The 12,570-nt window shown below is 34.6% G+C and overlaps 1 protein-coding gene across 4 annotated transcripts in view; it reads left to right on the forward strand.

Moving 5' to 3' along the window:
* The window catches only part of PDHX (pyruvate dehydrogenase complex component X), a 79,374-nt gene that overhangs the window by 53,112 nt on the left and 13,692 nt on the right, over positions 1-12,570 (forward strand). For all 4 annotated transcript variants that reach the window (XM_085224540.1, XM_085224539.1, XM_085224541.1 and 1 more), the window contains 4 exons: positions 2,756-2,961; positions 3,861-3,959; positions 8,431-8,614; positions 9,246-9,393. In XM_085224540.1, the coding sequence (XP_085080666.1) occupies positions 2,756-2,961; positions 3,861-3,959; positions 8,431-8,614; positions 9,246-9,393 (637 nt within the window). The remainder of the gene's footprint in view (positions 1-2,755; positions 2,962-3,860; positions 3,960-8,430; positions 8,615-9,245; positions 9,394-12,570) is intronic.

Genomic DNA, 12,570 nt, shown 5'->3' on the forward strand with positions numbered 1-12,570 from the left:
CTATATGATAGGCTCCAAGATTCATTGAGGTCTATGTAAAGGAGTTTTCTCGTGTTACGAATTTTGAAAACTCAGAGGACATGATTAAAAAATCCGGGAGGTAAAAAGTTAACCAATATAATAACATTTTTTCCAGTCTCTTCCAGTTCTGAGCTGCAAAGCTGTATAGATTTGTTTTTATGCTTCTAAAGTATCTTTAAACACATACTGTTAAAAACACACACTCTGCAGTTATCTGGGCTGGACACATTTTTGGAAAATACGGAAGCTGGAGTTTTCACCTAGCTATTTATCTTAAAGAGCAGTGAAAGAAGAAGTGCAATAGGCTCAATATGAAAAGCAGTGACAGCTTTGAATGCTCATGTCGCACTGGCTTGTAGACAGAGTCTAACTAGGAGAAGCATTACTGAATCATCAGCTGTCCCTGTTGAATTTCTGCATGTTATCATAGCATCCTTAAAGCACTCTGCTATCAAAATTGCAATAAAGATTTATACAGCACAAACATATCCTAACATTTATTGGTCTATTCGAGTACCATATGTAGAACGTTTATTGAAGTAGAGCTGCTCTCTATTTTGCATGCACACCCTTGTAAAGAAACGAAGACATGCAAAAAAAAAAAAAAAAAAAAAAATCCAAACCCAACACGGATTAGTTGTTATTAACTGTTACATGTGAATATGAGAAGCATTTTGAATTTGTGGGACATCTGTTTTGTGTTGTCGTTGATGCTGAATACAAGATTCATAGCAAATATCTGAGTATTATGCTGACAAGCATGGTTTTTTAAATGCCTTATTTAGTGCTAAATACGATAGTGCTGCAAAATTATTAGAGTGTATAATTTTAGTATTTTCTATTTTTAGCATTATTTTCTTTTGTTTTTCCCAGTTTTTGTGCTTCAGTGACTCGATTAGGTAGGTTATGTTTGCAGTTGCTTCAAACTGCTGTTTTATTTGATTATGAGTGGTGGTAATACTGTCAATATGCACAGTATGCACACTTACACAAATCTGCTTATCAACGGACTTTCTTGTGATCTTTCAGCCTTAGTCCAAGCAGTTCACAATTTTTTTGTTTGGCATTCTGTTATCCTGGAATACTTTAAACTAAACTCAATAAAAATAAAATGTGATGAAATCTTGATGAATTATTTCTTCTCTCAGGCAAAGCTTCTCAAAATACTAATGGAAAAAAAGTGCACCAGGAGATCAGAACAGGAACTATCCATCTAAGTCTTAGGGTTGATTTTATTATTATTATTATTTATTTTTCATATGATAATTACTCTTAAAGTATTATTTACCTAGTGTTCATGGAGGGAAAAGAAGTAGACTGGCAAAGCTGTAAATGTGAAATGTTTTATGAGAATATAGACAAGGTTGCCTTTGCTGTTCCTTCTTAGATCTAGTGTTGGTCTTTCTGGGTAAAGGAGCAGGTAATCTTGTGAAATGTGATGCATTCTGTTAGCAGAGTTAGTGCATCTGAGCAACGGCGTCCTACCACTTGCATCTGCTGGTACAGTCTTTATGGTTTTACAGCATTCTGATTTATTAGTGTTTAAGATTCTAGAAAACTTGGTTTTATCTACTAAGAGCAATATGATACCTTATCAGGTATGTCATTATTTTGTTTCTGTTTCAGTTTAGGCTTTTCAAATGTTTGATAGTAATTTGCATTTTCTTACAAAGTTATCAGCAGTGCAGATACACCAGGTCTACTTGAAGCAAATGTTTATGCAGTGTGGCTTTTTGAGACAGAATGAGTGTGTCTTCTCATTGTTTGGAAATTGACTGTGTTTGGGCTGATACAAAGTCATACAGAACTACTTTTTTGTCCGGGTGAGCTTTGAAACCTGGCATTGATCCTCTGGAAATGTTAATGCCTGTGAGGGCCTGGAGAGTTGTACTTTTGCAACTGTTGTGAGGACCATCAAAGTATCCAATTGTGCAGCTCTTCTTCAGATTGTTAAGTTAATGTAGTAGCTGTGATTTTATTTGCTAAAGCATTGAAGAGCTATTTTGACTGTGGTACAGGTATAACTTAACTTTAAAAGGAGCATCTAAAACTAAATGGACTTATCCAGTCTATTCTATTCTTCCTGCATGATTTCTATTTGGATGTTTTCTGAAATAGTGAATTACTTACCACATTAGTGCTAGCACTTCTTTTTTGGACAGATTTGTTATTTGATATCACTTGTATTAAACTAGATACACTACAGTGGTGAACGTTAGCATGAAGCAAATGTTATGTTCTTCAAAAAGAAGAAAAGAGATGCTATTATTGCTGTAGAGTTCGGGGACTTTGGCTTTCTGTTGTTTGTTTGTTTGTTTTTAAAAAGTACCACTACCAGATACATTGTAGTTATCTCAAGGCACATTGCTGTATGTGTCTGGCAGAGTTTTCAGGCTTTCTTCCAGAAGATCCACATCCATTTCCAGAAAAAGCTAATGCAGCTTTTTCTTAGAGATATTCTGTAGTGTGTAACTCCTGCACTTTGACTTCTGAATGCTAGCTTTAGATGTATGAGGCTTTGGTATATTAGTTGATATTTCTCTTTTACCTTATAATAGCAGCTGTAGTTAATTACAGTCATGAGTCTTTGTTACTAATGGTAGGAATAAAAGAGGATATATTTTCCTGAAGGAGTGTCATTAATATATGCCTGAAATTTTCACAGTTACCCTTTTTAGTCATGAGTCTAGACAATGCAATATTTAACTGAATGTTCTCATTGCCTTAAATTTAGGTAGAGGAAGGAAGCAAAAATGTACGCTTGGGCTCCCTAATTGGTCTGCTGGTAGAAGAAGGACAGGATTGGAAGCAGGTTGAAATACCAGCTGATGCTAATGATCCATCTTCTCTGGCACCACCTGCAGCTGCTGTTACCTCAACTCCTGCAGGTCCTTCGGTTTCAGCCCCTCCTAAAGTGGAACATCAACCTGGAAAACTGCAGTGAGTTTTCATGTCCATTATGAAATTGAACTTTTATTTGTTCAGAATAGTAGAGCTGAACCATGGAGAATCTTTGGTCTTTTCTCACCTGATATTAAGCTGTAATTTGAGAGTCTATAGTGTATATGACATAATAAAACTTAATTGCCTGGAATATTTTTCTGCTTGTGAGCCCAAAAAGTAAATTCAACCAACGCAGCTTTATTAGAACACCTTTTATGCATGGGCTTTTATTCTGATACATACTTGCTTTATGATGGATTCTGAGCTTAGATGGAGAAGTTGTTTTGTTCACAGTTGATGTACAGTAATGCTTACGGATCAGATGGTCATTTTCCATTTAACTTGCTTTCTGTGTTGTTTTTTGTTTGTTTGTTTTTTGGAATGTTGTCTTACCTTTCTCATACATTCTAAGTTCTTGTACTTTTTGGTACTGGAAAAGAATTGTTTTCATTGTCATAACAAAGGAATATGAAAAACTCAAGACCATGACATGTGCTCTGTGTGAGAAATGATAGAGGTGTAACCTTTGACTGAATTCCTGAAGCTCATTGCTTATGTTGTTATAAACTGCTCTTGAAGAATGTATTTGGTTCTGCGCTTATCTTCCTTTTCCAGCATACTGTATAACTGCTGAAAGAGGAAAACGTGGAGATGAGTTTTCTATTCTTTATTTTAGTTCTTTTAAGTCACTGTCATGTTTTCAAATTCAACCTTATGTTAAAGCTTGTTGAAGGGCCGCATTATGATTTGTTAGGATAACAGCCTTTGAACAGAACTATTTTCTTCCCCAGCTATTGCTTCTGAAATACAGCTTACGTCTTATAGTTTCTCTTGATATATGGAAGTAAGTAAACCTTACTATTTAAATAGTTTATTTTTTCTCCTCACTTCCTTAGGTTTCGCTTAAGTCCTGCAGCTCGCAACATTGTGGAGACGCATGGGCTTGATCCAAGCAGCGTTACGCCTTCTGGGCCTCGAGGAATCTTCACTAAAGAGTATGTAGCTGTCCAGTTAAATCTGAAAAAACCTATCAAGGAGATAGGGAGAATAGATGAGGACGTGCTTTAAAAAGCCTTTAAAGTTACAAAATAAAATAATTTTTTTTGGCTTTATATCCTGTCATGGCTGTATGATTCTGCTATCCCATTTCCTGCAGCTCAGCCTAACAGCTGGTTGTTGACACCTCGGCAGGAGTGTGAGCTTCTGTTTTGGATGTAAAGGATTTTGCTACTCAAAAGTACAGTCAGAGCCAAAACAAAACAACTCTGGACAGTTTTAATCAGTTCCTTTTCTTTGATAAATTAAATTCTTTTGCTTCCTTCGCTGAAGTTCAACCAAGAAATCTGTCAGAATTTAGTTTGATTTCTCTTTTGTTAAACTAGGGAGAGCAATGAAATGCAATGGTATGGAATCCAGAGTTCTGTTGGTTTTTTTCCCATTTATTTATTTATTTATTTTTATTATTGCTTGTCTTTGGCTTAAGGAATCTTTGTTGTGATCGAGCTCCTAGGTAGTTCAATCTTCTTCTGAATCATCAAGCTTATGATTGGTATTCAACCTTTAGAGTTGGGAGGTCATATATAAAAACCCACCGTGATAGATCCAGAATTCTTAACCTTGAAATAGTATATTTTCTTTGCATTACTGTGTGAAGTATTAGAGATAAGAGTTTCCAACAGAAGTACTGTTTTTCTTTGTTTTTTTTTTTTTTTTTAAGTGAAATTATTGCTTTCAACAGATGCCTTCCTTCACTTTCACAGACCTTGAAAACTGCTGTAATACCACTTCAGACAAAGCCAACTAGGTTAGTGTAACTCTGAAGTTAATTCAGAGAAGCAGATAGTGGAAGTTTCCTTGCTTTTTCAAAACTTCTTCCTAGTGCCTTTGGCTGAGTTGAATTAAAATAGGATTTTGAATGGATAGAATATTCTGTGTAACAGCAGCAAAGAATCAAAAGTTATTTTCTTCCTTATGGTACTCTATGGTGTGTTAGTAATCCTGGCAAGTGGAAACCCTCTAGGAGTTTGAACCACCTAATTAACATTCCCTAGTTGTCATGGAGATGTAGCAAAGCTATTTCAGTTGCTACGAAAACTACTTACTGAAAAAAATAAGATTTTGTTGATATGTTGCTCTTCTGTTTAAAAAAAAAACAAAAAAAAAAAAACACAAAAAAAGATTTGACTGTAAAAATATTTTTAAAATGTGGACTGATTTTTACTATTTTTTAACTATTACTTTGAAATGGTGTTAATCTTTCAGCTGCCTGCAGGCTTTGTTACTATGCTTTGAAATAAAATGCTTGCAGGTTTTTGTAGAGAGCTGCTGCAGATATTCAAGGAAATACTTCTTACTTCAGATCCCTGTTAAAATACATGCTATAGTTTATAGCTGAGTGACTCAAAGTCTTCTTTCCAAGCAGACTGGTGATTGATTTTTTTGAGGAAGTGTTGCATGTTCACTTTTCACTTGTAAACACTGAGTTTCCTTATTGAACAGAACTCATCAGATTACCTGAAACAAAGAAAGACAGTGCATTATATAGGCAAGCAAAATTCATTTCTATCAGCTTTCTATCTTTAGATTCAATCCACTGTAAAATCTGCTTTTATCAGCAGTAGGTTGTTTCTCACAATAGCTTTCTGTCATAGTTTCCTCTCTTAGCAGACTGATGCATTTTTTTCGTGACAATATTTTGTGTTCTTTTCAGAAATACACTAGCAAATCGATGTGTTAACAGAAATTAACCTCTGTTAAAGGTTACACCGTGTATTTTGGTCATCAGCTCAGACTCCGTATTTAGGAGAGTTATGTTAAAATTGCTGATTGTCTCAGACTGCTTCTATCTTGTCTCATCCTATTTACTGGGTATGTAGAAATTTGTAAATGCAACCACTACAAGGTGTGCATGTTAAATACCAGCAATACCTGAGTTCTCTGAGGCCGTGTTCCTCTTACTGGTACTTTCTTATCTGCTCTGAATAAGTGTGACTGGGGATTTCAGAGCCACTCAGGCATTTGTGTTATCTTCTTGCAGGTAAGACGTAGGGCATTTATGTAGTACTGATTTTGCAAAGAGTTGTTTTATGGGTATGTATTGAGTGCAGATGTGTAGTGAGATCTGGGCTGCATATTGCTTGTCAGCTGCTGGTAGGTACAAATGAGTTCCTTCTATAATGTTGATGGTGTAGTAGAAGATTCTGATGTGTAATGTTTCCCTCTTCCAAGAAGTCTTCCATGAATATGCCAATGTTGTGCATCTCATGTTGCCAACATTTGGATCTTCAGTGTTTATACCCTCTAGCTTGTCGATTTCACACAATTTATCTTTGGAGCACAAAATATACTGTTCACTTTGGCCATTCATTGAATTTTGGCTAATGTGATAAAGTGCAAAGTGTTAGTCTGCATGTTTCTGTAGTAGTGATTAAACTGAAGAGGTGCAGAATTTGAATACTGCTAATAATAACAGTTTGGTATAACATTCTGTTGTTTAACAGGTGTTCATTAAGCTCTGATATCTTTTCTGGATATTGGACTACTCTCTTTCATGTTTGTTACCTCTCCCTCTCATCATTCTCCATTATTGTTCTGTATTGATAGGGATTTTATAGAGTAATTAGAGAGGGATAGCGACTTTTTTTCTTTGCAGTTCTAATGAAATATCTCTTTGACATTGTGCAGAAATCTGTTTAATTTGGTATGCTCCTCCAACTCTTTTATTATTTTAATCTTGCAGCCATGACAGTCATAAAACATTGCTGTGCCTGTTTTTCGTAATCAGTTGAGTAATATTTTTTTAAAAAAATAAATAGTAAATCTCAGACTCGCAGGAGTTTCAAAAATTGTCAAGTATAAATTTTAATCTAAAAATAAGCTCAATTTTCACAATAAAGATTCAGTTTTATGCACTAGCAGCCACCAAAATCATTAAAGCATTTTGACTTGGTTGTGATAGGAAGGACCATCTGTTTTTTATGCCATATGCATAATACACTGAAGTAATTTTAAAGCATTTCCTTCACTTTAAATATATAAAACGTTATTGAAGCTTTATTCTGTGTAATATGGGAATGATGTAATGAACAGATGGTCTCTGTTATGATTGCCAAGTTAAAACTTTTGAGTAACTCTTGGTAGCTTCCAGTTAACTAGGAAAGTTACACTACATCATGTAGTTTCTTTGTGTGTGTATGTGTGTGTAAAATTGTAATGGTAGAGGATGATTTCCATTCTGTGAAATTTAATTTCTTCTCCCTTCATGTAGTAATTATGTTAAATCCTAAAAAAATACTTTTTAAAACAAGTTTTAACTAGTGTGTAAATTTGAGAAAGCGGGGAATAACTTTCACATTGAATTTACATCCTGACTTCAGACTTTTTTTTTTTTATATTAGTTGAAGTATCTACTGGGACTAAAAGAATAAAGTAAAGCAAGTAACCAAGGAGTAAACAGATACTGTATAGAAAGTGGAGCTTTCCAGATTTTAATTCTTGACTCTGGAGTGATAAATTGTTAGGAAAAAAATACCTTTAGTGTTCTGAGATTCTGTCCCTTTACAAAAATCTAATACCATATGAACGGTTAACTGTTACTCAAGTAGATTCTTGCTTAAGCAGTAATTAATGAAATTTGGAAATATTTTTGTTTGGTGTCTTTAGTTTAGAAGCCATTCTAAGGTTGTCAGTGGTCTGATTTTTAGATTTCTTTTACATTTTCTCTGCCAGTTTGTAATAAACCTTTGTGTACATAAACATTTGTGAACATTTGTGCTTTGGTGGTGATGGCTTCGTGAAGTGATAGAGGAGCACATAGGGTAAATGATACAAGATTGTGTTATCAGATCTGGAGCGTGAAGAGGTGATTGATGACTGATAAAGCTTTTTCACCAAGTCACTAGTGCAGATAAATTTTACTATCCTCACATACTAGCATCTTCATTTGCGATAGACGGTAGTGGTGAGATGAAACGTGGACTTGCATGCTATCTCTGTGCCTGTTTATACATATTTATGTCAGAAGGTACAGATAAATGATTAATAAATGTATTACTTCATTGATTTATAAAGTAGTACTAGAAACCTTTTGCAAGTAATTACTTTATATTTAGTTGAAATGATCACCAAAATAGCAAATGAAACAAACTGGTTTTTTTGAGACTTTATAGCATGAGCACGAGTACTCTGCCTTATTTACAAGAAATGTTAGTGCAATTCATAAAGTGTCTTGTACACTGACTGTTAATGGTCATGAATTTTATGCTCCTCTGACACAAACGGCTTCCGTTACTGCGTATTCAAAACCCTTTTGTTAACAGGAGTGTTAAACCTTTGATTTGAGAGCAGAAATGTAAATGCACAAAGGAAGGTTGCTAATCTATTAGAATTAGTGATGAAATAGCAACGATTTGGGAATTTTTGAAGTTGTTTCTTCTTTCTCAGTATGTCATTGTGTTTAATCACCAGGGATGCTCTTAAACTTCTGCAAGGGAAGCAGAAGGGTAAACCCAGTGAATTGAAACCTGTGGTTTCTCCGGCTACTCCTCAGCCTACTGCAGTGCCTTCTGTTTTGCCGGCAACAGCTGTGGCTTCTGCTTATCCAAGGCCAATAGTTCCACCAGTTTCTACACCAGGACAACCTGCTGCACCGGTAATGTTTCTTTTAAGTGCTCAACATTGTAAGAGGTAAATATTGCCGCTGCTGCTTAGGTAGTGATGTGAAATTTCCAGGACTGGAGAAAGAAATCTTTCTTTCTGTCTTCACTGATATTTCAGTCAATTTTTAAAAAAAATGACTTGCTTCTATGAAGAAGGTGAGAAAATGAGAAAACATTTGCATTAAAATATTACTGAATTTATTTGGAAGAGTATGAAGGAAGATTTGCGGTGAAAACTATCTGAAGTGACCACTCTGGGAACTTAAACAGCAGTAGCTTGCTTAGGTAATACTCTACTATTTAAATATTCAAGCAATGTGTAAGATTTGGCAGATGAAGATGAGTGTTTGTATACCTTAACTGAGAATTCAAGCCTGCATGTTTGGGCATATTCTAACAGACTTCTTCAAAAAAATGAGTGGGACTAATTCTGTGCTGTTAATCCCAATTCAGTGGAATAGACTAGAGCACTCACTGATCTTAACTGTATTTACTTTGAGTAGTTGGAATGTATATCTGATCTCGAGGTGCTCAAAGTGCATCGAGGCTGGAGTTTTGTTGCAGCAGAGGGAAATGTATGTTTGTTTTCTTGATATTTAGTGTGTAGCACATGATTTCTTTCAGGGAACATTCACAGAAATACCAGCTAGCAACATCCGAAGAGTTATTGCGAAGAGATTAACAGAGTCTAAAACTACTATACCTCATGCATATGCTGCTGCTGACTGTGACATTGATGCTATTTTGAAATTAAGAAGTGAATTGGCTAAAGGTTAGTGATTTAACTGATCTACTGTAGCACGTGGTATTAATGTGTACTTTGTCTTGTTCACATCATCTCATGTCCAGTAAGTGTAAATTTTTCTATGGACAGAACATGATATAATCAAATAATCTTTCTCGGTGTCCTGTGCATCAGACTCAAGCTGTAATCTTATGGTATCTTGACAAGTTATCCAATTCCAATAAGATACAGGAAAATAGAGCTGTTACTTTGCTGAGTAATGCTACTTTGTAGACAGCTGCAGAGAGCTATGTGTTGTCCACTCCATTTTTGTTTCATCCCATCCAGATACAGCAATACTTAGCTTCTTCACAGTTGAAACTCAAATTATCCATGCGGGATAGCAGGGGAAGCTTCAAATTAAAATACATTTGTGAACTATCCTTCCAGGTACATTGTTATAAAGCTTTTGGTTTTGCTGGCTTGTTCACTGAGTTTACTGAAAAAAACTGTAGTTGAAAATGGCATTATCCACTGTAAGGAAAGTTCTTAGCCTGTACCAGCCAACATGTGGTAAATTCCCCTTGAAGACAGAGTAATGGTATTCATGTGAGTAAGACATGGTAAATATCTTTCATTGAAACTTGCATATGTGCTTAAAACTATGTTAAGCTGATAGGTGTACAGAGATCTTTCACACAGAAAACTGGATAATTTTGAAATGCACATTGGATCAAAACCTTAATATATTTAAGTAGAAATTGCAATTTTCATAATGTTCGCACTTTTATTTATATTAAAATATTTTTACTTAAGACAAAATAATGAAGTTTTCCCTTTTTGTCTCAGTTTATATTCACCGAAATGACTTAAAAAAAATATTGTCAAAGTTTAAGATTATATTTTTTTCTTGGACTTCGTAAAAACAAGCAACAAAAAGTCCTGAATGTAAATCTTTTTCTTCTTTAGGTTTATAAACTTCTTATTCTAAAACAAAAATAAAGACTGTAATGGAATAATCAAGATCAGAGAGAAGATTGCTGAGCAGTTTTGCTTTCAGACTATGTAGTTGTTTTTGTTTTTTTAAGCAAGGTCATATCTCTGACACTGATTAGGTAAACTGGAGGGAAAAAAATAATGAATAAATTCACTGTGCTTTTTCAGTCACATCTTCTCATATCTCCTAACCTACTTGCAGAGATTTAGTTTATATATTTCAGATACATTTTTCTTCACAGAAGAGCTGAATTGAGTAGTTGAAAATGTGTGTTGCATATTTATGCCTCTGTAGTACCTTCATTCCCTCTGAAAAAAAATGAATTATTTTAAGCTGTCCCAATCCATTCATCTGTTTTGCCACCAAAGCTGTGAAATAGTCATATGAGCTCAATTAAGGTGATGCCACAAATGTAAGAAGCAGTTTCAGAGCTGAAGAAGTACAGAGCTGAGGAGGAAGTGGTGCCTGCTTGTCTTGCATTTTGTTTTTGTCCATGGAACTCCAACTAATTCTAATCCATTGAGGAATGAAGTTTAGCTCTTCGGGAGAAGTAGCTTTCTCAGTAAATCTATTTAGGTTCCTCCAAAAATAATGCTTCTTATTTATTTTAATGAAAACTATTACATAAACCATTAGCTATGCCCCTCTGTTGCCATCTCTTGCATGTCAACAAAATGCAGCTGAATACTGTTGAGAAAATTCAACCTTTACTGCTATACTACCAACATCTGCCTCTCAAATGGTGGACCAACATAAAATAGGAAGCATTACTTTCAGAGCAGCCGTAATATTTGTTTTTAAGGTAGAACCTCATAAATTAGTCAAAATGACCATGAGATATGATTGACTTCACTGCTTAAAAATGATTCTATTGGCTCTATGTTTCTATGTTGAATATTCTTCACATGTGATATATTTTATATACTGGAAATTGGTTGATATCAGTCAATATCTGTTTTGTTAGCTGCAGCCAAACTGATTAGCCATACCTTTTAAAATTAATTTCCATTTTTACGGGAGCAAATCCCTTTTCAAATCAAATCAGGAAAATATTGATTAATTTATCTTTCAATAGCTTCAGTTTATAATGCTGGTGAAAGAATAGCTTAATTTTTACAAAACTTGAATTTTCAATATCTACAATGTTTGGAATCTATTCCAGGCACTCAGATTATATTTCTGCTGCTTTGTAAATTTAATTTTCTTGTTCATTCCGTTTTATGAAATTTAATTTTCTGCACTGCAGTAGTTCAGGCTACAGGAACAACTATTTAATTCTGTTTGACAAAGTAGATGTGTCCACATATGCTTCATAGCCTAATGTAAAAGTTGTTACTTCAGTTAAAAAAAGTGTCTGAAGGCCCTTTGTTTAGTGACTGTATGATGAGGCATAACATTATTTTTTTTAATAAGTTATTTAATGCACACTATGCAGTGAGTACTTTGCATATAAGAATGAGGGGCATGAAAATGCATACATTGCCCTGAGATGGCAAGTACTGAAAACTACTACCTTCCTGTACAGTTGTAATGTAGTCATTCAAGACAACCGTCAAGTTAATGAAAAAATTTCTGGTTTCAAATACTTATGACCAGTGACACATTGTAACTTAATAATCTCAAAGTAATTTTTTATTGTTGCAGCTTTGGGTGATGATCCACAAGTAGATATTACTTAGGCAAGTCGTACGGAAATCATTCAATTAAACAAAAAAGTTATTGCTGTTGCCATTTAGTCATCTTCATTTATTCTGATGTGTTTTCTTTCTTTGTTCCTTTGATTATTTATTTTTTTGTTTTAAGCATCACAAGAGAAGATAGTGGTGTGTTGTTTTGGTTTTGGTTTTTTTTCTGAAAAAGTTCGTATTATAATTGCCCTAGACAGAATACCTGGATCTTTGGGATCTTACTGTCTCATCTGTAAATTTTCTGAATGCCAATGTTAGCAAAATTCAAAGGGTAATTTTCTTGTCTTCATGACAAGGTTCACTAGCATTCATGGTAAATCAAGTTATATATAGCTGTGGATGTTGGGGTTGTTTTTTTTTGTTTGTTTGAATTTGATTTTTTTCGTTTTAGTCTTCTATGGAATTACTCCATAGCATCCAGGTACTTCTAGGAACTGAGGTTGTCTTTTCCAATGGGTATCGCAGTACAGAGATCTTCTGCTTTAGCATCACTGTGTAAGGCACGTAGTCATTTGCTGTTCCTGTGACTATCCTGTGAAT

The sequence above is a fragment of the Meleagris gallopavo genome, chromosome 5, assembly GCF_905368555.1.
Source record: "Meleagris gallopavo chromosome 5, MGAL_WU_HG_1.1, whole genome shotgun sequence".
NCBI classification, from domain to species: domain Eukaryota; kingdom Metazoa; phylum Chordata; class Aves; order Galliformes; family Phasianidae; genus Meleagris; species Meleagris gallopavo.